Source organism: Cucurbitaria berberidis, assembly GCF_010015615.1.
Source record: "Cucurbitaria berberidis CBS 394.84 unplaced genomic scaffold K460scaffold_8, whole genome shotgun sequence".
NCBI classification, from domain to species: Eukaryota; Fungi; Ascomycota; class Dothideomycetes; order Pleosporales; family Cucurbitariaceae; genus Cucurbitaria; species Cucurbitaria berberidis.
In genome coordinates this window covers 381,017-404,244 of record NW_024468942.1, presented here as the reverse complement: position 1 = coordinate 404,244, position 23,228 = coordinate 381,017, and the positions used below count along the sequence as shown (strand labels likewise).

The following is a 23,228-nucleotide window of genomic DNA, read 5'->3' as shown; positions in this document are numbered from 1 at the left end:
GTCCTCGATATGTCGAGATCGCCGTCCCCTCAGCCTGGGGGGTGGTCGAGTCCGGGCTTGAATACATCCTACGATACCGGCGGCCGAAGCAGCCCTTTTGCTAATGGATCGACATCGCACAATGTTACCTGGGCATCAGCTCAGGCGCGGAGCGCTGAGGTCAAAGGATACAACGGCATCACTCCTAGAGGCCAAGGCTTCTTTGGCAAGCACTTTCGACGGTTATCGACCAGCTTGCCCTTCAGCTACGGCGAGAAGGAGAAACTAGGCCGTGGCCGGTACCAGGGCAACAAATTCATGCAGCTTTTAAATCGTGTTGGATACACTCTTTGGCGGTTGAGAAGATCGCTAGGAGTGCTACTGTTTGTTGTACTCAGTTTTATCATTTTCTATGTAACACGTGAGTTGCCGTAACTTGCTTTTGTACACCCATAACTAACAGCCACAGCTCTACACCGGATGTACAGGCGGTCTTCCATGTTCGGTGGCGGCAGTAAATACGTCATTATCCTCGCAGCAAACCAGGGTGGAGGTGTGATGGAGTGGAAGGGTCCACGCGAGTGGGCCATCGAGAGAGACAGCGTCAAGAACAAGAAGAAGTATACGAAGAAGTGGGGTTACGACCTGGAGATTGTGGATATGAGCACGAAGAAGCGTTATGCACACGAATGGAGGGAAAGTTGGGAGAAGGTGGACACGATTCGAAATGCGATGCGCAAATATCCGCACGCTGAATGGTACGTTGAAGTATAGAGAGTGTTTTCGAATACTAACACGGCCTAGGTTCTGGTGGTTGGACACGAATACTTTCATCATGGAGCCGACGTACTCGTTACAACAGCACATATTCAAGCGCCTGCAGCATATAACCTACCGCGACATCAACGTGTACAATCCTTTGAACATTACACACCCTCTGACGGATGAGTACCTCGACCCCGAAACGCGGTCGGCGGTTGGCGACGGAAAGGTCGACTCGATCAACATGCTTATTCCACAAGACTGTGGCGGCTTCAACATGGGATCGTTCATGGTACGAAGGAGTGTTTGGACCGACAGGTTGCTAGACATATGGTGGGACCCTGTCGGCTATGAGCAAAAACACATGGAGTGGGAACACAAAGAGCAGGACGCGTTTGAGTACATGTACCAAAACCAGCCCTGGATCCGCCCACATGTTGCTTTCATCCAGCAACGCCAGATTATGAGCTTCCCGCCTGGCGCTTGCGGAGATCAGGGCGATGACCCCAATATTCACTACCAAGAGCAGGATCGAGACTTTTTGGTCAACATGGCGGGATGCGAATGGGGTCGCGATTGCTGGGCCGAAATGTACAACTACCGCCAACTCAGCAACCGGTTGAACAGGAACCCTTGGGAGAAGTTCAAAGACGGCATAAGCGACTTTTTCAAGAAGAGCAAGAAGGACGAGAAGAAGAAGAGCTGATCTGTGCCAAGTTTAGGGGTGGTGGGGATGATAAGCACGAGCATCGCACGCATTTTCGGCATATTTTGGATTGATTCTGGGCTGGCCACTCGGTTTATGATTTTGCCATAATACCCATACGCGTAGAAGGTCACGAAGTTTGGGGGTTTGCATTTGGTTGGCGCAGTCCGGTATCATATATTGTAACATGGTCAATACCAGTCTAGGGCAGTAGGTTGGCGGCACCTAGAAGTAATTTATCATGCCCCTATGCAGCTTTATAGATTTTGGAGCCATGCACAAATAGCAGGAAGACGTGTATACCACTAAACGGGGCGCATGAAGGTGGTGATGACGTGATGGATAGTGTGCTATAACGCAAGCAGTCGGGCCCAAGCCAAGTATCGTAGCAGAGTAAAGGCAGACGACCTTGGGACTACCTAGACTTTGTCTCGTGAGCACCACGCCAGACTGCTCAGCCCCCCGAAACGGAAAGGAGCGTGTGCGACGTGTGATTCGTCTACAAGCCAGCCCAACGCCCGCCCTGCTGCCATTTGTCTCTACGTGACCGGGCTTGGTGCATACGCACAGCACACGGGGCCAGGGACAAGCCTCCATCATCCTTCGCCTTGGCCTTGATATTGACTTGACTCCTTCGCCCTCTACTTACCTCTAGGATTTCTTTGTCCTCGCAGCTTGCAACACTCGACGCCTCTACGCTCGTGTCCTGGCCCCACCAGACGCGACCATCCGCATCCACCTTCTCCCCCGCCCCAACGTCATTACGTGCCAGCTCGAGGCCGTGCGCTAGGACCGGCATATCTGACCTCCAACTACGTGGGCAGCGACGTGTGGGCGAAGCGGGGAGGGCTTCGAGTCTCATCTTGCGTCTCGGCTTCTTTGTGTGCTCCTGTTGGTTTGGAGTGCTTGTCTTTCCTTCTTCACCTCCACAGTGGTGGACACCGCACGCCACAAAACAAAGAACCGAGATCGGAACCAGCGTTGGACGGTCCGCTTGAGCGCATATCTCTCCACCACCAACCACCTTACCGTGTGAGGGTTTGAGGGCATACTCTAGAAGGCCGATCTCGCAACCGCTGCTGCTTCAACTTGGGCCTCGCGACTGTCTACGATGCACGACAACCGCCCACCGCGAGCAGCAAGACAGACCGAAGAGACGCATTCTCAGGATCCAAGCATGGAACCTCCACGGCCAGTCCCCTCGTCCTCTAGGCAACGTTCAGAAGGTAAGCGCCAAATCCACCCTTGTCTTTGTACCTTTGTGATTGCTGTACACATTCAATATCATGCATAGGCTTACATGATAGACCACACAGAATCATGGATCGAAGTCGGATCAAGACCATCTTCTTCATCGCTCTCCTCCGCTGCCGACGAGATTATTACCACGGGACTCACTGTCCAGCACGACTCAAACCTGCACCGACGAAACAGACGTACACGAGGCGGTGGTCGGTTTCAAATAGGCACTGGGTATAGGGTCACAGGTGCAGGAGGGAACAGCAGTCAGGAAGAATATGAGGAGAGCGAGAGCGAATCGGACAGGGTCATGACGTCCTCGAATGAAGGCATCGGCCCGTCACCCCTAAGGCACGAGATAAATCGCCCAGCTCGGAGTCCGCAGTCAGTCGCTTCCTCGGAAACCATGTCGGAGAGAGAAGAAGATGATGAAGACGATGATGAGAATGCAACGGCAGTGAACTACCCTCGATCGTCAAGACGAGAGTTTCAACCACGACCAAATGCCTTCTCGCACCCCAATAGTCAGCAAGCGATACGATCGCAGTCCGGAACGGTGTACACCCCTCGTCGCAATGTAAGGCCAGACTCGCACCGACAGCACTCATATCCTCAGCACTCGCCCTACAACGTTATAGCGCCCAGCTACCAACCAGATCACGACGAAGCATTACGCGCCAGTCTATCGACACTTCTATCCGCTGCCGCCGCTGTACGAGGGCTCCCAAAACCTGGGCAGCCACGCACGAACGCCCCTTCGTCCGCTCGAGTCGACCCAACGTCACTCCGTCTCGTCCCAGAATCAGTAGCCTTGGGTGATGTGTCAGAAGAGACGGCATCTTCTCCCCGCACCGCAAGTAGCAGTCCCTCAGACAAGTCCAAGCGTAAAGCAAGCCCCCCTGTCGTAGCAGGTGCGCGAAGTAGTAGCAAAGATCGCCGTGCTGTTAAGAAGCCGCGAAAGACAGGTCCGCTCATTGAAGAAATTAGTCCCACCCTGTTCACGTGGGTTGTCAGCGCTGGCGTTGTGGTTCTAGTGAGCGCGCTGAGCTTCTCAGCAGGCTATGTAGTTGGCAAAGAGGCCGGCCACGCTGAAATTCTTGGACAGATGGGTGTCGCCGGCACTGAAGTAGGAGGATGTGCGAAAGAGGCTACCTCTGGGTTGAAGGGAACTGGGCTGGGTCTCCGTAAGCTCCGATGGACTGGAGGCGCTGGGATTCGAGCTTGAACACAGTACGTCGCTCGAGGCGAAAGTATTAGGAGTCACAGGGACATGTTGAATGATGGTAACTAGATGATACGAGCGTATGAGCAGCATGGGCATCTGGAAAGCACGTACGGGCAGGCATGGACTTACTCCGATTTCTACACCATTATTGACGGCGTTTTTCTTTCTCTCCCGTTAGCGTTTTGGACTTTTCATATATGGCTCATGGCGCGGTATAGGCGTTGGTCAAGCATAAGGATTAGCATACTGTGGAGTTGTACTTCACGGACAAAATAAACAAACATCATCAAAATTGCCAGTTTGCCGTGCGGTTAAGCTTATTGTGATCATCGAAAACTATAGCTACTTCTGTGTCAAATCCTGACACACGCTATCGATGGACGTAGTGTGACTATAAGCGCTGACAAAGTGCGGTCAGGTCATGTTAGCAGTGCTTTCGTGTAGGATCAGGGTATCATTATCGCTTCAACTTTCTACTTCGTTGACCAACTCCATATTATCGCCTTCGATCATCTATCCAACTCTCTCCTTCCACTCCATGTGCTGGCACTTCGGACGGTCTACTATTCCCATCCAATTCCACAGCATAAGCTCGTGACTCCCCGCTAACCTCTCCCACAGGCTGCCCCGCGTACATTTCTGATGTACTGTAGCCATGTTTTTCAGCAATCATTCCTCCCTCATCAGCTATTTCATATACCGGGCTCTTCGGTGCTGGAGCCACTCTCTTCCGTCGCCAGACCATGAAAGCGATAGCAGCCATGATGCCGATGGCAGCTACGACACCGACAACGATGCCTGCAATTACCCCTCCTGATATCCCGCTTGAACCCTTTGCAGCGGCAGATGTTCCACCTTCTACAGCTGTATCGCACCTACTTGCAGTACTAATAGCTACCACCTTCGGCACAGCAGGTTCTTCTTGTACTGGCGAGATTGTGAACTCGTTCTTATCGTGGTTGACCATCAGATACGCCGACGACAAGAACATACCCCCTAGCCGCGGCATATTCTGATTTGTGTCTGTATATTGAACGATGGGGATGTTCTTCCAGTCCTGGTTGCGCGATATCAAACCGTTGGATGCAATGTACGGTTCATCGAAGATGAGCTGCTCGTTCCGGATTGTTACGTTGATGGCATTATTTATCGTTATTGATAGGTTGCCGCTAAACATTCTACTACACTTTAGTCATGGTCCTGATAGCAGGATGAAGTCTAACGTACTCGTTCTCAGGCTTGACGGAAGCTATGCGGTAGAACAACTCGCTGCTAGTGCCGTTGTTGAAGGGAGATGGCTCGACGCCCATCATCTTGGCCATTTTGTCCCAATATTTGGCGGGCAAAGTGAGCACACTCGAAATTGTTGGCACGACGCACGCCTGCAGTTTCTCTGATCCCTCTAGGATGTTCTGGGTTCCTCCACTTACGGACTGCAAGCTGAGACTAGTCAATTCCACGACCATGCCTTCGCGACACCGCCACTGGTTGCGGGTAAACGTCGTTGTAGTGTTCGGGAAGTCACCAATGAGAGCTTGATCATAGCCTCCGAGGGTGAGCGAGCCATTGCGTAGTTTGTCCGAGATGGCGGTGTCGGTGCCCCAGAAGAACGAGTACGTCTTCGATGCGATCCTCTGTGTGGATGCCAGCGCGTTCAGGAAAGTAGAGTTCATCCCTAATCCCAATTCGCCTTTGTTTACGTATGCATGAGCTGAGCTGACGCGAACACCAAAGTCGAATTGGGGAAGCTGCAATGTAATGCCCTTCTCTATCTCTTCTTGCAGGACTACATCGTCGGTAGTCCACTTTGCGGTTGCGTCATCCCAGATATGCTTGATTGATGTCCCCGTTTTGCTCCCCTCCGACAGCGCGCTATCGTAAAGGCCGCCTCGGTATGAAGTACATTTTTCGAGCGTTGTGTTCGCGGCGCAGAAGCCATTTGTGCCATACATGTACGTATCATTATACGAACTAAATTATCACGTAAGTCGTGCGTCGTGGGAGTAATGCGTTGAATCAGGACTGACGCGCTGGGTAACAAAGCTATTGTTTGGGCGTTTGGCCTGCCAATCTTAAATGATACACCGCGAGCCTCTGCGCGGTTGGCTAGCACATTACTCTTGAAGGGAAGTGAAACTGTGAGTGGCCTGCATTCTGCTGCATTTGAACCCCAAATAAATTGACTCGCAAAGTACGCTAGGTAACCCAATCGCCAGCGCATACTGAGATATGACGAGAAGGAAGGGAAAGCAAACTAACAAAGTTGGGAAGAAAGAGACAGAGAGCGCGCGACATCTTTGAAGATTAAGGTTTTTGTTGTGCTATATATTAACTTGTCAGCCGCCTTTTGGAGGCCTAACGGGGCGTATGCTGGGGTAAGGTGAGTACCGCGAATCAAGGTTCGTAAGGCTAGCCTTGGCGCGCCAAATTAAGTGCAAAGAAACCCCTATTAGCTTTACAGCTAGGTACAATCTGATATCTTGGGGGCTAATCAGGCCCCAAAGCGTAAACCTGGCCGGGCCGCACCGCCAATTATAGCTAAAACTACGAGGGAGGGGAAAAAGTCATACCTATCCTCTTCCAAAGGATAAGCCGCATCCTTTGGGGACTCTGAACGTGGAACAACAGTGCCTATGTAGTCAGCACGCTAACGCTAGTACGAGCAATCGTACCAACTTCTTCGCACAACAACTAGTGCTTAGAAATATGTTCAGGGCGTACTTTCAATCAAAGCCATATCTTGAGCGATTAACATGTGAGTTCAATAAGTATATATTCCCCTCCGTAGTCAATCAGCATGTTCGATATCCATCCAACCATTCCCCACCTCATCCACATCAACCTTGACTCTATCTATTCGCTCGACCTCGTCAAGCATCATCTTGAATCATGTCTACAGCCTTACCCACGACAAACACCAGCCCCACGCCCTCCCAACCAGGCCGCTGGATAGTTACTAAATTCGGCACCCCCTCGGTGCTGAAATGGGAAACGTTTGACTTCAACTCCGAGCTTTCAGATGACAAAGTGCTTGTCCGCATCATCGTGGCTGGCATTGCTGGCGTCGACAACATCCAGCGAGCAGGCGGGTATCCGCATCCCATAGCGCGCGAACCCGGCTTCACAACAGGCTACGACCTTGTCGGCGAAGTCATCACCTTGGGCGACTCGGTACCTAAAGAGAGCGGCTTGACGATTGGGGACTGGGTCACCTCACTATCTATGTTTGGTGCACACGCAACCCACATCGTATTGCCGCATACGAATCTGATAAAGATCAATCGCACCGATGACCCGGTTAAGATCACTGCTCTGCCACTCAACTACATGACCGCATGGGGCATGCTCAAACACAGCGGCGTGCACCTCCCTCCTGGGTCAAGCATCTTGATCGGTTCTGCGAGCGGCGGCCTCGGGACGGCTGTTGCGCAGCTCGTCACTTCTTTCAATATGAATATCCAGATGATTGGGACGTGTTCGCCCTCCAAGTTCGACTACCTCCGCTCCCTCGGCGTGGCGCCCATTGACCGCAATGCTCCCGATATTGCTGAGCAAGTCCGCGGGCTTACCAATGGAGAAGGCGTAGATGTTGCTTACGATGGTCTGTGTAGCGAAGAGAGTTTGCAGAAGAGTCTTGCTGCGACAAAGAACGATGTGGGGAAGGTTATTGTGTTTGGTGTTATGGGAGAGATTGCGGCGGATGGGAGCCGGATGCACAGAGATGTTGAAGACTTCCTTGGAGAGCGAACTCAATCATTGCCGCGCACAAGCTTCTATCAGCTTGATACCGGATACGCTAAGAATAATGGTCTGGAGGATCTTTATGCCATTATGGACAAGGTAAGAAGTGGAAAGTTGGAACCGGTCGTTGCGAAGCTGTTGCGGCTAAGTGAGGCGGTGAAGGCACATGAGCTCCTTATTGATGGAAGTGTGGTCAAAGGGAAGATGTTGTTTCTTGTTGATGCCGATCTGGCTGCTCGTTATGGTATCTAGACACTCATGCAAGACCAAGGAAATTATGTGGGTGTCTTGTGTATCGATTGACCTCTCTAGTCTATTACGCTTTAGCTAGACAAAAAGCGACCACACTCGATGGAAAGTACTTGTGAAAGTGCTCGAAATCCACTCCGGTCATGCTAACAAAATAATCATGCACATGAAGCTTAGATATTCTCCTGTAACGCCGAGCGTTCTTCTCTCTCTTTGTATCCGTCCGATCCTTTATTTGTTATGCCAAAGTAGCGTCCGTAGCGAATCCCAATGGTCCGACTGTACGTAACTGTCCCACGGTTAGTAGATATCCTAAACTCAAACCCTCGTCAGTCTACTCACATATAGCTCATACTACTCCTCAAACTGCTCTGAACACTCTCAGGATGCCACCGAAAGATATACATTACCATCGCCCAACTCAAACTCGCGAAGACTGGCCACCCATTCCTTACCATCGCCCTCCTCATCTCCCCGTTACCCACTAACTCCCACCCCCCTCCCCCAGCTTTCATATGCCCATGCCCATGTCCTATAGCCCCCCTGTCTACTGCCGCACCGCTTGGATGTCTAGTTTGCACAGCGAGCTTCGCTAATGCTAAGCATACCCGTGCGGCTACGTAGATGACAATTTGCTGAGATACGGAGTTGTGGATTGTGCGGCCGAAGACTGTGTAGCCACCGAGTAGGCCGGCAAGGAATGCATCGTAGTGTCTTTCTTTGCCCGTGGGGGAAGTATGTTTGAGGAAGAGCATGGCGGATTTGTAGACGAGGGCGAAGAGGCCTAGGTTTCGCGCGTGTTGGCGTGTGGCTTTATAGACTAGGATAGATTTTGAGCGCAAACTACACGATGTCGTTAGTCGTTGTGACTGCTTGATTGGGAGAGGTGAAATGGGGAATGAAAGGGATGGGGAGGGGATGGCGGATTGAGATTGGGAGTACGCACGATCCGGAGCGGAAGAGGAATATCATCCTAAATGTATAAGTCAGTTAAAATCCTGGCCATCAGCGCTCGAAAGCGAATACATACACAAGCGCATGCGGAAAGCGCACTTTACTCCCATACACGATGCCATTCCTCACACCTTTCACCAGCGTAAGAATGTCATGGTATTTGGGGTCTAGGACGATCTTCTCAAGCGCAGCCTGTCAACCGTCAGTCGCTTTTTCTAACCCCATACACAAGTTGTCTCGTACCTCGAGCGCATGTAAACTCTCCATAGCGTCAACGTGTGTCTAGTTGCTTGCGAGAAAGTAGTTTCGGCGAGCCTCGGTACGCGCGAGTGCTATGACGCTTGTTGCTACCTATCACGGTCGCAACGAGGTAGGGAGGGAGTAATCGTGGAATAAAAAGAAGTACTAAATCACAAGCCGCGAATCATGAGGCTGGGTCGGAGAACACGAAGATAATCGGGTGTTGTGTTGGACCGCAGAGTCGCAGTCGCGCAATGGTGATGGATTGATCCTCGGCTCGCGTCACATTGCCGGTCGCAGCTTCCCCACGTTAGAGCACTCACACTAGCCACCAGAGAACGGCAGGGATCTTCATCCTTCACATGTGAAGACAAGGCCGCGTTTTCCCATGTGCTTATCATTGCGTTGCGCTTGGTCTTCTATGCTCAAACAGAGTTTCCTTGTTAAACTCATAAATCTATCCTGAATCTCGTACTACCTGGTATCTCTGTGCCGCTGTTCCATGCTGTGCTTTTCCGTATGTACTCCATATTTAAACTCCATGCTCCGAAAACATGCTTGAAAAAATCTATGTCTCGCCATCCAAATTCCCTTGGTGTAAATGCTCTACTCCGCCCCCCGATCAGGCCAGTGCTTCTTCAGCTCTTCAAACACCGTGAAGATGAACGCTGAACTGGGTATCGCCCTGCCGACCGTGATGCCGCATCCACGATACATGCCCTTGATCCCGTGTTGCTTCCAAAGCGCTTTTCCTACCGCACCGAAGGTTGACTTGCCGCCTGTTAATTGCCTGATGTCTTCTGTCTGCATCCTAGACTTGATGGTATCCGCGGGGTAAAACATGAAGTTGTAGGCTGCACCAGCAACGGCACCCGACACCATGCGCTGCCAGACAGGTAGTCCCTCATCAGTACTTGACTTGTTCAAATCTTTAAAGAGCATTTTCATGCCTTCATATCCGCCAAACCATGCTGCACCGCCCCCAGTTTCGCGAATAAAAGTGCCAAATTGCCCATGCCAGTAGCCCAAGATGCCTTGGTGACGGTAAATTGACGCAATAGTGCCTAGAATGCCTGGTGCTGGAAGGACGCCATTCGGGGTCTCTATAGGGACTTGCACTTTGCATTTGACAAGTTCAATTGGTGTGAGGAAGAGGGATGTTATGGCTCCAGCTACCATTCCGCAATACAGCATGCCTGAATATGGGAGATCTCTTTCGGGGTGTCGCTTCAATTCAGGATAGACACCTGATGCCTTCAAAGCATCACAAGCTAGGCGGTACTACGAGTAGGTCAGCGTCGTGCTAAAGTCTTCAGCAAGCCATCTGCACTCACACTGAAGAACAAGGTGCTCGTCTCAACCGCAGCGCCCACTAGAGGCGCACTTATTCCTCTATATATCCCGATGAAACCATCTCGCTGGAGTGACTTCTTGAAGCAATCTAACGGACCGGCGTATCGTAAGGGTAGGCTGTCGGGTTGCGACTGTAGGCGAACCTTGACCGTATCGAACGGGTACTCGATGTACTTTCCAACAACTCCGGCTGCTGAGCCACATATGATATCTTTCACGGCTTCCTCGCCTTGTCCGGCCATGTGTGCTGCTGCAGTAGTGCTTCGCCCCTCTTCCACGATCACTGGGTTGGGCAGCTTGCCTCTTCCCCCCACCGCCGACACCGGGCTCTTGTGTGCTTCCATAGAGGCAAGGCGTGTGAAGCTTTATGAACGTATGTACAGTTCGGTGCGGTTAAATAGTTGTTATGAGGAGGTGGTCATGGTACTCTGCGCAGAGTGGAGTTGAATAGAGTTGGCGGCGAGGAGAGCGCGTGGCTGGATGTTATGGAACAGGTTCCATGAGTAGGGCCGAGTGTAGGATATTTGTGAGATGGTAAGTGGAGCAAGCTCGGAAGGAAAGTGTCACGGGGGATAGTTTGCAGTGTAGCACGCAACGGGCCGCAGGATGTGCGACTTTTGGCGGAAAGGATGAATGCACCAGGACAAGATGGCGCCCAATGTGGTGCAGAAGGCAAGGTAAAATTTTCCTTAGCTGCGAAACAACCCTGCGTAGTATCGGAGAAGGGACCGTTGTAGCAAAGAGTGGAAGGCGCGCAGCGCTTGCAAGTCAAGGTAATACTGTGAAAGGATTGCGTGTGACGAGCAAAAAGGCTCATTGATATCCGAAAGTCTGGTTTTAATCTTATCAGATCTGAGAGATGCATTGCCGCAAGGCCCCCGCGCTCGAAGGGGCGTTAGCTTCCCTGGCTATCGATACCGGCTGAACTTTTCTCTCGGCGGCAGAGTGTTCGAGATCTTCAGCACCGCGGGATCCACTCGACAGCTCAGCACCACAACATGTCCAACACAGTAGAGACCGACGCCCCTGCGGCTTCCGCGGTAAGCGCCATCAAGGGCATGAAGAAGAACGGTATGCGCACACTTTGGAACATCTCGCAACCAGCATGATCTAACTACTTCAAAGGCAAGCAATGGCACGACAACAAGACCGCTTTCCGACCTCGATCAAATCAGACAACATACGAAAAGCGCGCAGCGGCTGATAGGGCACTTGCAGCTGTCAAGGCCAAGGAGAAGGAGATGAAGGCGGAGAAGGCAGCCGACAAACAAGTATGCGCGACGACTTGTATGCAGACGAATGGAAACTGACCAAGGCCTAGCTACGAGTCGATGCCATCAAGACAAAACGCGCGGCAAAGGAGGAGCGAGAACGGTTTGCGAAGATGGAGGAGAAAATGCACAAGAAGCGTGTCGAGCGCTTGAAGAGGAGAGAGAAGCGGAACAAGATGTTGAAATCTTGAGCACTGTTTCTGAAGGGACATAATTGCCCAGACTGAGAAGATCCAGGCAAGAAAATGCCGCTTCGAGAGGAAAGACACCCACATGAACCGGGTGGTACCTGATATAGGTACTCACCATACGAAGGGTAGCCTGGATGCAGAGTGCTCAAGGCGCGGAGCTTCGATGGAGTCGGCTGGTTTACACTGATACTCGGAGCTTCAGAGAGACTTAATCTCGATGCAAAACTTATACATTCTTCGAATGTACAATACAATCAGAGATCAGATAGTCAACTCTACAAGTAACATATTCTTTGCGAAACTTCGGCACATTGCAACATAGTCTCTGCATTTCAGTCAACGGTTTGTGCACTAGATTCTCGAATACGAGGTCAATAACTCATCACCTGAACAATACCAAGGGACAGACCAAACGAAGAGCTTGACTAGTGTCTCTTGCCGTCCACGGGTGGCCCCGGGGTCCAGGTAGCAGTGCAGTTCCAAACTCGGTTAGCGCTCTTTATCAGGCCAGTGACGACACATGGGAGTGACCACAAGCTCCGCAACAACGGCTCCTGCGCTCCACTTCCTCACTACCACCATGATATGGATGGCCAGCTGCATCTCCATGCAGGCCTCGCCAATTCCTCTTTGCGCCCAAATCTCTATCACACCAAGTCCGGGACACGCATAGTTTCAAATCACGACCCGAACAAGAAGTCACATCTACACAAGCACAAGTCGCACCGGCATCATCACCAACATGACGACCAAGAGCGGCATAGCTCAAGCAGGCGTCATGCAGCGAAAGAAGCTGTGCAGTCTGCTCTGCAGATAGAGCCTCCGACGAGCTTCGGCGACTTGCTAAGGCAGACAAGAGGTAGTAAAGAGACCAGCCCGAGCCATAGTCGCAAAGGTAGTGTTGCAACGGGTCAGGCCGACGGTAATGCGATTGCAAAGGAGGATGGTGATGGGGCGTTCATGATGCCACCTCGGAGGCCACTCCGAGCGGAAGATGTGGAGAAAGAGGCAAAGAGGGTTGAAGCTAGGGAACGGTACGTACATCGTCTCCGTAGTCGAGTGCCTGCAATGTCTATGGCTGTCTAACATAGCATACAGAGACCTCCGCAGTGCCCTCCAATCTCTTTCCGATCAGTCCCTCAAGACATCCCGCCGCCTCGACGATACATATTACTCTATCCTCGAGAAGCTATCTGTCCTCCGACAGACTATCGGGAGTCTACAAGAGCTTTCTGGCTTGACGAAGGAGCTGCATGATAACTTTGAAACGGATACAAAGGAACTGATCGAACATGTAGAAGGGCAGTTCGAAGGCTTTGGTGACTTCAAGGCCCAGCAAGAGCAGGTCAATGGACTAGAAGAGCGGATCAAATCGGGGAGGGAGAAGGCAGAGCTATTAACGACGCGACTTACGAAGGCGAAAGAGCATGTTGATTCCAAGGCGAAAAGTGAAGCACAGTGGGAGGCTAAGAACACACGTATGGTCATTTGATCCTTTTTTTCAACAAAGAACTAATATTTTTAAACAGGTCGTCTTCGCATCTTCTGGGGCATACTCGGTACCATCACCGCCTTGATATTCGCTCTAGTCCTCTTCCACCAGTTCAAACCAATTCATATCCCCAAAGACCAGAAGACTTCGCTCGACTTTGCTTCCAGGGCCAAAATTATGGACGCGCCGATACCAGATATAGCGAAAGAGGCCATCATAGGATCAACGCCAAAGATAGCGACATCAAGTATCGAAACATCAGTTGCTAATCCTCTATTAGAAGATGACGAGCGGTTGCGTGGATTTGATGAGCTATGATGTTGTGTTTTTGAGTTTTAGATACCCCTACTGCTGAGCTCTTTTTAATTCAAAATTATGCTTCTTTTCTCTCAAATGTGCCTTGCCTGAAGCTCCTGATAGTGGGAGTGTCGTATCGCACTGTTTATGATTTGATGAAGATATTGCATCATTGGCATATACCTACTGCTACATATGCTAGGAATCGTTGTTACAAGTACGATCTCGCCTCCGATGGCATTTTCTAAAACATCAACAACACCTTCAGACTTACCATAGATGGAAGAAAGCATTCCTAAGAATACGCCCGACTCCATATTAGGTTACCATTCGAAGTGAAGGTGGTACACGTGTGGAAAATGGGTTACTTGAAAGAAAAGTGGTAGACGTTATGGGACGTTGCGATCCAATCGTCAAATAAGTGAAGCGGCCAATGGTGTCTCTTGGAATCCGCCACTTTAACCTATGATACGTTGTCAACATTCAGGCCAGATCATGGCGCTCACCGGCGACCTAACCCCGTCGAAAGGGAGTCATGGGTGAACACCGGTGAGCCTATTAGGGATGGCACAACAAGTGATCGTTCCTGAGGCATCAGAGTTGCTGTGGTGTCATAGCCGTAAAACGTCACCAAGGCTGATGGAAATAGATCCGACGTGGGTGGGATAAGCAGATCTTGGGCTGGAAAAGGAAAAGGAAGTTCAGCGGTTACCTTCGGCAACTGTAAATTCTCCGGTCTACGATGCCTGATGCTTAAGCCGAAAGGATATTCGAGGGTCTACACTTCACGTTATATTGGCGGTGTCGAAATCGAGCACTGGAGCAATGGAGATTTTGGAAAAGCGGGGAAGCATTGGCTCTCCATGTGACGCAGGCTGCAGCATAAGCCTGATTTCGCGTCCAGTAACGTGTTGAAAGGGCATTTCGGCGACAACGTTAGCTTTCAACAAGCGACGTGTCTCTAGGGTTGATGAGCACGAGTCCTGTGCCACCGGTTTTGTCATTGCCCAGGACTGACACCCCCTCTTTTGCTGTATACATAAGTCTGCTCGTTATTCCAATGTAGTTATCATTTCTTATCCCTCCCAGCATCCGACTTTCGGACTTCGTACGTTCAATTGGTCTGTAACATCAGCGCGTGTACTCCACAGGTGGTCGCCCTCGTATTCAGTGACTACGAAACAAAAAGCATTGCCCAGAGTTTCTCAACAGCGTGTCCATCCTCATCCAACTTCGTAAATTTGGCTCATTGTTCTTCTCTATTTGTTAGAGGTAAGCACATGCTGTTCGCTGTGACATGATTTCTTGAAGTGTTGTTCTGTTACCCCTTTGTCGCGAATCGTGATGTTGACTATGCCGGTCCTATCGTATGCCAAGATGCTGACATCTCATCAGTGACATCTCGTCTCCGTTCACAGCCTTCGCCATGTTCCACCATCATGAGCCCAATGATCCTACAAACCAGCCGAGGCCACAGGCAGTATCGCCGGATCGGCCACCCCAGTGGAAACGGATGAATTGTGGCTATCGTTGCGGATGGGGCTGTGAGGAACCTGGCGAGGACGAAAGTGATGGTGGAGGAAGCGACGATGAGACCGTGTCAACATTGGTTGATACCGATGATGAAGAGAGCCCGATGATAGAATTGCCAAATGAGGAAGTAGAGAACCACGAGGCGTATCAGCAAGCGGGCCTATTGCTCCATGAAAGTCTTGATGATGGAGACACGGGAGTCGTAGTGCTAGTCAGCGGTTCTCCTAGCGAATGCGAGGACTGTTCTATTCACTCTCATTCGCCCCAGGATTACGATGGCAGGTCTGAAAGTCTAGAGGTTGAACCATGTGCCACAGGAGATCACAGCACTGTAGCTTCAAGCGGTGGAAGCGCTGGCAACAGATCGCCAGTTCCAGGATTCGACTATATAATGATGGGAATTCCAATGACTCGGTTCCCTCCGGCGTATTATTTCCTGGAGACACCCCTTCGTCTTAGTCCGCAAGACGAACATTGTCGAGGACATACATTCTCTCCTATGGTACTCCAGGACGAGATATTGTACTTGGATGTCATGGGAGAGATGAGGCGAAGTCAGATTCCTAGAGACAGGATGGCCTTCTGAACGCAGGTTGGACTGTGCTTTTCGTAGAGTCATTCGGCATTGGTTGGGGTGGTGGACTTGGTGGTGTTCTATATTAGTCAGTGTGTTGGATGAGAGTCAGAATAAACTCATGTTTCTGGTGCTGGTAGGCAAATTGCTCGGATATTTGAGGCGTTCTGGCGTTCAGGGTTATGTACGTTCTCGAAGGTCGGCTAAGTTTTGATAGCATTTGTACATAAAAAAGAGGTGTGAACAAGCTTGACTTATTTGTCAATCTTTACCGATGCACGGGCAGGGGCTCTCGGTGCTCTTACCTTGCAGCTGGGCGCAGGCGCTGCACTTGTGTATTGATTTCCCTATGCTTAACGGTTCGATTAATGTAGAATATTGGCATCACCTTGATGAGGCGATGGAGCTAAGCAGGGCTGAGGGGAGAAACCGGGAGACATTTATATGGGAGAAGAGGAACGGTGGCAGACGTGCCCAATTGTAGATTTCGCATCAGACAGCCCCCATACTCCGTGGATGTCGCTGTAGTCATACGAACATCCCCCACACCATCCCATGATTTTATCGTAGTAGATCAGAGGTTGGCTTGTGGGGTAATTCCGCATCCTACGGGAGTAAACGAGAAGTTTGCTTTCAAAGGACCAGTCGACACGCATCAATGCACACACGGACTGGTCAAAGCTGAGGTAATTATCGCAGCTGCCAGTGGAGATTGAGTTTGCGGCGCCATTCGTATGGATGGGCCTTCTGCTGGCTCCTGAGCGACGAATGACGCGTCGTGGGCAAGCCCAAAGACCAAAACTCTCAGCTGGCCGCTTTGAGCAACGTTCAGAGGAGAACGGGTGGATAAGGGATGCAAAGCGTTGTTGTCGTCGTGCTGTATGTGGGTAGGCTTGGAATCGTGGAGAACGCAGATCCGCCCCCCCAGGTCATCAAACTGTGCCGTCTTTTCGCGTCTCCAGCTTTCAGATGTTGGCCTCTGTCATGGACCCACACAGTCAGTCCTGTCCGCCTCCCCGCCGCACGTCTTTGGGCGAATGAAGTTGGCGGGAGATACTCTAGCTGCTGACTGGCCTCCTTGGTTGGGCCGACTCCTCCACCGTCGAGCGCGCTGTGCTTTCGTCTCTTGGATGCGTGTTATCTTACCGCTACTTGATGGCCTTGATGCGTTGGGACTTCATGACCCCTTTGCTGTTATATGCGCTATAAATATAGACTCTGGAGTAGCGCATTAAACACCCAAATTTGATTTTCTGGTCTTACAAGGATCTGCTCTGGAAGGCAGGGCAAGTTAGGGTTAGGATCTGATCGTTGCGTATCCCTGCCCCAACAAGAAACATCAGGTCATACGGTAAACTCGTTGCACCTCTCTCTCTCAACCAAGGACCGCGCAAACGTCATTCCACTGCCGGCCAAACACTGATAACAGTCCGCTTGACACGTTTCACATTTCACCCCCATTCGCAATCCCCTGGTAGCCCCCCGGGCTGTCAAAGCGATCTGCTTCATTCTACGTCATCCTGCACCACAAGCCAATCCGTTAAGCCGCAAATCGACATCGTGGGGATTTCACATGATTCCCGGCAATCTCTCCTTTAACCTCTTTCTGCTGTTCGAAAAATGTCTGGCTGAATGGGAATCGAGATACGGGGACGGGTGAGCATCCAGACATCCGTCTGATATCGACATGTGCACGCGACTGACACTCCTGCAGCCCACACGATTGCCCTTGAGCTCTACGAACGACTCGAATCCATCATAGTACACCCGGCTCCTTCCTACACCGAATCAAGCCTGCATCGTGCAGCAGCGGACACGGCGAGGTCTACGACAAGGAGGGCTGCATGTGCTCAAGTCTGCCCGGCTTCCATCAACGCGGCCATCAGCAAGGAATCAGATATCGTCCGAAAACTCCCGATCATATTTCCCCGCTTTCGCGTGCGCATCCGCACCCCAGATACAGTCTTGGTGTGGTGTAGCACTAGTCTTTCCGGGCGACCGACGAATGCTACACGACTGGCGACATCAGTCCCGTTAGGAGCATACCTAGCTTGGGCGTCAGAGCTCACATAAAGGCTATCTATTGTGAAGTGTTGGGACCATCACAATATGGCATCGGCAACACCTCCACGGCGGTTCAAGGTCGAGCCTATCGAGACGAGTACCAAGTCGTCTAAAGACCGGCCTCAGGAAAAGCAGGTAGTGAAACCAAAACTAGTTCGAAGATTCGCTCCTGAGCCAATTGAGACCATCAAGAAAACACAACGCAAATTTGTGCCGGAACCCGTCGAGACGACAAAGAAGACCAATCGTCGCTTTGCGCCTGAACCTATAGAGACCTGTTCGCGGAGTAGTCGTAAAAAATTTGCTGAAGAATGGCAGGAGCAAACGTCTCCGAGCAGCCCAAGAAGGTTCAAACCTGAGCCAATGGAGACTATGACTAGCAGCAATCGCAAGCCCAATTCGCAGCGGCCACCTAAGAAGTTCACGCCTCAGTTGATAGAGACCGCTCAGCGATCTCGCAAGGCGGGTGACATTACTCCAGCTATTCTCCCTTCGGACAAGACTGAGGCGACTCCCGACAACATCATCAGCCCTAGGAGAGCACGAATTTTAGGCATTCCGCCAACTCCACCAACGAATACACCCATTCTGGATCTACCTCAAAACCCACTGTTCTTAGAGATACAGCGCAATGCATCTCCTTTGTCAAGGCGGCGGTCCTACTTCAGTTCATCTCAGCATTCATTTCGCGTACCCGATCTGGATCCCATTGAATCCTCCGAATCAGAGGCTTCAAGCCCGTCATCACCTACTACATCACCGTCAGTTACCTCTGATCACTCATTCATGTACAAAGAAGCCACGCGAAGACGAGAGAGTGTGGACGACAGGTTTTCTGGCTACTTGCTTGAGTTGGCCGCTAAAGCCGCCGAGAAGCAGCTGCGCGAACAGGCGATGGCTGCGTTTCCAAATGACGATTACCATGAGCCTGTAGACCATTATGTTGATCATGATGTGGAAGATACAGAAATGTCTATCGATGAGGCGAAACACGGAGAGCGGTCATCATTTACAGAGGTCAATTGGGAACTAGAGGCCATGCGGAGACATCAGGAGAAGCAAGAGCCAGAAAAGGGAAAAGAGAAGCAAGAAGCTCCTTCTAGCAAGCAAAAAGAGCAAACGAAGCCGGCCTATAATCCTTTTGGGAACCCAGCCGGGTTCCTAGACACTGCCACAGCCAAAAAGCTTGCAAAGGATCCGGAGTTGGAGCGTATGCGAAAGGGTGCCCGTCCTCCGATGCTCGGCGAGGAAATCAAGTTTCCACGATGCACGTCCCCTGAGCCATCGCGTTTTGATCCCACACAAGGATGTGATGCTGTCCGTACCGCCATGTGCTACCTCTCGGAGCAGTCAAAAGCTGCCGAGAAGGGAGAAAGTCTATGGTGCGGGCGGGGCAATGGCAAACAGACAAGCCAGACGCCACCTCTTTGGTCCAATGCCAACAGTCGGGGTTCAAGTACTCATGGCCTATGGGGTGGTTTCTGTGTAAATGGCGGAGAGAAGTCTCCTCGAGGACCTACTGGCCTTCTTACTCCTTATAATGAGAAGCCCAATCCTTTCTCACCCTGCCCGACTCCTTCAAGGAGCTTACTGCCTCCAACACCACCAACATCCACCTACGGTATCGCGACTGACTTCTCCGGCATCGATGAGAAGCTCGCTATCGAACAGACTATTACAGAGGACTTCGGCGACGATTTCGTTACACAGGTTTACAACTACTTGTCTCTCGGGTACCCTTCGATGGCCCGTCCGTTTGATACAGAGCTGTCGAAGATCTCGAAGATCTCAGTCTTCGAGCTAAGGCAGGACGATTACCTCGCAGAGTCCCGAGGTTATATTCGACTTGGGAAAGATGGTAATCTCACCGACCGCGCAATCACCGAGGAAACGTGCATGCGATGGCGCGCGCTACGAATATACATCCAAGAGTGGGCGAGACAACACCCCAACATGGCTGAAGATGAGTTCTTCGTCGGTGGTCGTGGCACTGCGGTCAGAAAGGGTAGTTGGGCTCTGTAAAGGGTGGGAGCTTTGTTTTCAATATTTTCTACCGTCCTTTTTCGTTTTGCATTTACTGCTCCATTAGCGCGCACATTTAGCTGTCTCTAGCCTGATTACATTGGGCGTCTCCTTTTAATGTTTGTCCACTATTCGTGGGCTTGGTCCTGTATTGTCGGTCTCTATTCGTTCCCCGGTTCTTACGCTGAGGTGTCTGATGGTAGAAACTAGCTGCATCTAGACGACGATTCTGTAGACAGATACATGTGTTCACGTACGTCTCGCGGTACATTTTTTGAAATACAGAATTTGGTATCTAATCCGAGAACGATCAAAGTCATTCTGTGCCATCACATAAATCATGGAATAGGAAACTCGTGATACTTGTAAGAGATAAGCCGGGACGCGGCATCTTTTATGCTTGCGTCGATGGATAAAGTAGGTGCGACAGCGAAGCTCGTCGATTGCTGTCGAAGGTACATCCGTGGATGCCAGTAATCGAGCCGTGGTAGTGGAATCGAGCGGCGTTAACTCTGTCCTAGAGGTCTCGCTACGCTGATTGAACACTTGCGTGGCCTGAGCTTGCGCCATTGCGTGTGTTGAATAGGTACCTGCCGAAGCCACGTCTTTTGATATTTCCGCGGTCCCTAAAAGTGCCACCTTGCACCCGGAGGATGCTTCGTATTCTGAGGAAAACTCTCCGATCAAACCACCTAATCGCGTACACTATATGTCCCTATAAAGTCTTAGATGATCGAGAACAGGGATGCTGACTCGACATGGGCACTTCTTATCTTTTACTATCATCCACCCCATGTGCTTAGCCTGGACTAACCACAGAAGAAATATACGGGGTAACAGGGAATCATCAAAACAAATCGTCTTCGGCAGCTGTTCAAGAGAATGTGTCTGAAAGCCTATGTTCTAACGTGCCCATGCACTACCCTCTTCGCAGTACGTATATTGGACACTGACTTTGCGGCTGGAAGCGCCCGCGAGGCTATGGAACGAGGACCATATCCCACGCGCTTGGTGGCTTTCTGGTGGCTGCTCCATCCCACGCATCGTTAAGGCACACGCGTCTTAGCGGTGGATGTGCATACCAATAGAATCTTCTATGTCCGCGGCCTGTCAGATAAGTCCTATCGTCCCGTCACCTTGACTATATGATTTAACCTAGAAGGGTCAAAAATTCGCTGCTAACCGATTAATGGACGCCCTCCACGTTGCTGACGATTTGGGCGAGCCGACGAGATGGGCCCATATTATGCAGGAGGCACTAGTTGCGCTTTTCTATGAGGCCAGGAGAAGCGAGCCGTCGCTGATCAGATATGGCCAATCTCCTGGGTCTTGGATGTAGTAACGGTCATTTCTTGTATCGGTATCCTTGTTTCTCATGATACTTATACTTTGGCTTCATTCTTGAAATGCCTATTATTTGCGCGCGTTTTATACTCAGCCACTCTTAGGCAGCTTCATCACGGACCAGAGTGGTTTATCCTACTACTGCTTCAACAAACAGTATATGATCAGCGATATTATGTTTAGTGCTATACCTTGAAGAGCTTCCCATTTCCTCGAACGCCCCTGGACACGGTTGCATGTCTTTACATCGACAGCTATGGTCTCGCAAGGCTTCGAAAAAAGCTTCCAAAGGCAACTCGCGAGTCAGTCATGGACATTGTACGGCATTGGAATGTTCATAATATGTACGCGAACGTGTGTTGCCCTAATGTTCTTTATTCTCTCCTACCAGGCTGATTCCTCTTTCAAGGTTCGCACGATGGCGTCGAGTACGAAGCCTGAGCCAATTCGCAGCAGACGATTGGATTATGATTACAGCCGTACCTCTATTCTATACGGGCCTTGTAGTTTGTTTAAATGTTATTGCGACGGGAGGTGGCAGCAATCTGTTTCCACCAGAGCAGTTCTCTTCGTTCACACAAGAAGACATTGAGGAGCGGATAAAAGGATCCAAGATTGTCATCGTCTCAGAGCAGGTTCGTAGAGATCCCACTAAGGCTTCACATACTTTGCGACTGACGATGCATAGTGCATGCTGAATGTTATCTGGACACTCAAAGCATGCATGCTTTTCATGTTGGCGCGTATGGCTTCAGGAACAAGACATATCAAATGGATCCGTTTCGCCGCAGCGTGGGTTATAGTCGGCTGGGTCGCGGTACAGATCGCTTTCTTCGCTGCATGCCGGCCTTTCAGAGGATACTGGGGCATGCCACCCTCGAATCCTCAATGCACGACCCTCGAACACTTTGCGATAGTTCAGGCTTGCTTCAATCTCAGTAGCGACTTGCTGATTATAGCCATTCCGATTCCCATCGTCGTCGCGCTATCTCTTCCACTCAAACAAAAGCTCGGGCTAGGCTTGCTGTTCAGCATGGGTACCTTCGTCGTACGTCTCCATATTCCTTACTTACAGCTCAAGCTCATATATACTAATATGACTTTGCAAGATTATCGCAGCCATCTTAACGAAAGTTTATAACCTTTCCGACGTCTATGATACCGCATATATGCTGTGGTACACACGCGAAGCCTCCGTTGCTGTTTATGTCGCCAACCTACCTGGGATCTGGCCCCTCTTGCGTGAACACATCCGAGTCCTACGTGATCATTCGAACAGCTATATCACTGGTGCTTCAAAAACACCGAAATATGGGTACGGGTCTCAGTATGGAAATCTATCGAAAGGTCCGCGTAGCCGCGTACGCACATCCACAAACCTCGAATCGGACGAAATCGAGCTGGGTGTGAGTTATGATCAATCGGATGTACAGAGTCTACATTCGAATGAGAAATCGAAGGCTGATGAGAGGGCGAATCCGTTTATGAGTATTACGATCTTGGGGAGACCAAGTCAGGATAGTGATGAGCGGGCGCTGAATGAGGCGACCAACGGCTGGAAGCAATTGGATGTCATGGAAGTGCAAGTCGATACGAAGGTTGAAATACACAGAGATAGTTGGGATGGGTCGAAGATGGAAGCGGGGCAGTCGAGAGTAGTGAAGATTGAGGGGCCAGAGGGAGTAGTTGTTGGGAGGAGGTGATGAAGCTCACTAATGCCATTGAGCGCTCAATTATATTTAGCGGTACCTTCTTATGAGTGCATGTTATGCTTTAAAAGAATGCGATTAGGTGATTAGATGCCAGACGCTTTCCGATCGATGCTCTATATCGGCTTTTGAAGATACTTGCGCAAAACTGTTGTTTCCCGGCAAGAAGGACTGGCTTTTGGCTTTGGGTGTCAAATTAAACAGGAAATTTGAGATAGTGTCGACTACAGTAGTCCAGGTGTGTGCTTCACTCAAGCCGGTTAGTCTAAGTTGGGACTAGCAT

At 50.7% G+C, this 23,228-nt stretch overlaps 10 protein-coding genes across 10 annotated transcripts; 8 read left to right on the top strand and 2 right to left on the bottom strand.

Moving 5' to 3' along the window:
* Positions 1-9: 9 nt before the first annotated feature.
* K460DRAFT_297606 (glycosyltransferase family 34 protein) lies at positions 10-1,447 on the top strand (the record flags this gene model as incomplete). The annotated part of the gene is made up of 3 exons (XM_040929722.1): positions 10-400; positions 443-737; positions 784-1,447. 3 exons carry the CDS (start codon positions 10-12, stop codon positions 1,445-1,447), a joined length of 1,350 nt encoding a protein of 449 aa, XP_040782616.1.
* A 1,111-nt stretch (positions 1,448-2,558) lies between these two features.
* K460DRAFT_411361 (uncharacterized protein) lies at positions 2,559-3,911 on the top strand (the record flags this gene model as incomplete). Its single annotated transcript, XM_040937473.1, has 2 exons — positions 2,559-2,673; positions 2,755-3,911. 2 exons carry the CDS (start codon positions 2,559-2,561, stop codon positions 3,909-3,911), a joined length of 1,272 nt encoding a protein of 423 aa, XP_040782615.1.
* A 303-nt stretch (positions 3,912-4,214) lies between these two features.
* Positions 4,215-6,179, bottom strand: K460DRAFT_390262 (uncharacterized protein). The gene is made up of 3 exons (XM_040935773.1): positions 5,939-6,179; positions 5,139-5,882; positions 4,215-5,089 (listed from the first exon to the last, which is right to left on the bottom strand). Exons 1-3 carry the CDS (start codon positions 6,130-6,132, stop codon positions 4,408-4,410), a joined length of 1,620 nt encoding a protein of 539 aa, XP_040782614.1. The 5' UTR covers positions 6,133-6,179; the 3' UTR covers positions 4,215-4,407.
* A 556-nt stretch (positions 6,180-6,735) lies between these two features.
* Positions 6,736-8,338, top strand: K460DRAFT_372031 (GroES-like protein). The gene is made up of 2 exons (XM_040934472.1): positions 6,736-8,190; positions 8,244-8,338. Exon 1 carries the CDS (start codon positions 6,801-6,803, stop codon positions 7,902-7,904), a length of 1,104 nt encoding a protein of 367 aa, XP_040782613.1. The 5' UTR covers positions 6,736-6,800; the 3' UTR covers positions 7,905-8,190; positions 8,244-8,338.
* K460DRAFT_381539 (mitochondrial carrier) lies at positions 8,133-10,792 on the bottom strand (the record flags this gene model as incomplete). The annotated part of the gene is made up of 6 exons (XM_040935365.1): positions 8,133-8,190; positions 8,244-8,744; positions 8,932-9,047; positions 9,571-9,619; positions 9,706-10,376; positions 10,430-10,792. The coding sequence occupies 6 exons, from the start codon at positions 10,790-10,792 to the stop codon at positions 8,133-8,135; spliced, it is 1,758 nt and encodes a 585-aa protein (XP_040782612.1).
* Positions 10,793-11,404: 612 nt separating this feature from the next.
* Positions 11,405-12,219, top strand: K460DRAFT_372027 (uncharacterized protein). The gene is made up of 3 exons (XM_040934471.1): positions 11,405-11,519; positions 11,574-11,719; positions 11,770-12,219. Exons 1-3 carry the CDS (start codon positions 11,447-11,449, stop codon positions 11,908-11,910), a joined length of 360 nt encoding a protein of 119 aa, XP_040782611.1. The 5' UTR covers positions 11,405-11,446; the 3' UTR covers positions 11,911-12,219.
* A 237-nt stretch (positions 12,220-12,456) lies between these two features.
* Positions 12,457-13,788, top strand: K460DRAFT_323918 (uncharacterized protein). Its single transcript, XM_040930556.1, has 3 exons — positions 12,457-12,944; positions 13,009-13,388; positions 13,440-13,788. Exons 1-3 carry the CDS (start codon positions 12,496-12,498, stop codon positions 13,718-13,720), a joined length of 1,110 nt encoding a protein of 369 aa, XP_040782610.1. The 5' UTR covers positions 12,457-12,495; the 3' UTR covers positions 13,721-13,788.
* A 923-nt stretch (positions 13,789-14,711) lies between these two features.
* Positions 14,712-16,055, top strand: K460DRAFT_421702 (uncharacterized protein). The gene is made up of 2 exons (XM_040938159.1): positions 14,712-14,971; positions 15,095-16,055. Exon 2 carries the CDS (start codon positions 15,126-15,128, stop codon positions 15,816-15,818), a length of 693 nt encoding a protein of 230 aa, XP_040782609.1. The 5' UTR covers positions 14,712-14,971; positions 15,095-15,125; the 3' UTR covers positions 15,819-16,055.
* A 1,860-nt stretch (positions 16,056-17,915) lies between these two features.
* On the top strand, positions 17,916-19,892 carry K460DRAFT_360410 (uncharacterized protein; the record flags this gene model as incomplete). The annotated part of the gene is made up of 1 exon (XM_040932263.1): positions 17,916-19,892. The coding sequence occupies one exon, from the start codon at positions 17,916-17,918 to the stop codon at positions 19,890-19,892; it is 1,977 nt and encodes a 658-aa protein (XP_040782608.1).
* Positions 19,893-21,214: 1,322 nt separating this feature from the next.
* Positions 21,215-23,159, top strand: K460DRAFT_421700 (uncharacterized protein). Its single transcript, XM_040938158.1, has 4 exons — positions 21,215-21,590; positions 21,646-21,871; positions 21,925-22,284; positions 22,346-23,159. The coding sequence occupies exons 1-4, from the start codon at positions 21,493-21,495 to the stop codon at positions 22,937-22,939; spliced, it is 1,278 nt and encodes a 425-aa protein (XP_040782607.1). The 5' UTR covers positions 21,215-21,492; the 3' UTR covers positions 22,940-23,159.
* The last annotated feature ends 69 nt before the right edge of the window (positions 23,160-23,228 follow it).

Bases quoted from the DNA above. Each gene is read 5' to 3' on its own strand.
- K460DRAFT_372027 (XM_040934471.1), top strand. From the start codon at position 11,447: ATGTCCAACACAGTAGAGACCGACGCCCCTGCGGCTTCCGCGGTAAGC. The intron at 11,520-11,573 runs GTATGCGCACAC...ACTACTTCAAAG, and splicing joins CAAGGGCATGAAGAAGAACG to GCAAGCAATGGCACGACAAC. The intron at 11,720-11,769 runs GTATGCGCGACG...ACCAAGGCCTAG, and splicing joins AGAAGGCAGCCGACAAACAA to CTACGAGTCGATGCCATCAA.
- K460DRAFT_323918 (XM_040930556.1), top strand. From the start codon at position 12,496: ATGGATGGCCAGCTGCATCTCCATGCAGGCCTCGCCAATTCCTCTTTG. The intron at 12,945-13,008 runs GTACGTACATCG...CATAGCATACAG, and splicing joins AGGGTTGAAGCTAGGGAACG to AGACCTCCGCAGTGCCCTCC. The intron at 13,389-13,439 runs GTATGGTCATTT...ATTTTTAAACAG, and splicing joins GTGGGAGGCTAAGAACACAC to GTCGTCTTCGCATCTTCTGG.
- K460DRAFT_421700 (XM_040938158.1), top strand. From the start codon at position 21,493: ATGGTCTCGCAAGGCTTCGAAAAAAGCTTCCAAAGGCAACTCGCGAGT. The intron at 21,591-21,645 runs GTGTGTTGCCCT...TCCTCTTTCAAG, and splicing joins TTCATAATATGTACGCGAAC to GTTCGCACGATGGCGTCGAG. The intron at 22,285-22,345 runs GTACGTCTCCAT...TGACTTTGCAAG, and splicing joins TCAGCATGGGTACCTTCGTC to ATTATCGCAGCCATCTTAAC.
- K460DRAFT_372031 (XM_040934472.1), top strand. From the start codon at position 6,801: ATGTCTACAGCCTTACCCACGACAAACACCAGCCCCACGCCCTCCCAA.
- K460DRAFT_421702 (XM_040938159.1), top strand. From the start codon at position 15,126: ATGTTCCACCATCATGAGCCCAATGATCCTACAAACCAGCCGAGGCCA.
- K460DRAFT_390262 (XM_040935773.1), bottom strand. From the start codon at position 6,132: ATGCGCTGGCGATTGGGTTACCTAGCGTACTTTGCGAGTCAATTTATT. The intron at 5,883-5,938 runs GTCAGTCCTGAT...GTGATAATTTAG, and splicing joins ATAGCTTTGTTACCCAGCGC to TTCGTATAATGATACGTACA. The intron at 5,090-5,138 runs GTACGTTAGACT...AAAGTGTAGTAG, and splicing joins TCCGTCAAGCCTGAGAACGA to AATGTTTAGCGGCAACCTAT.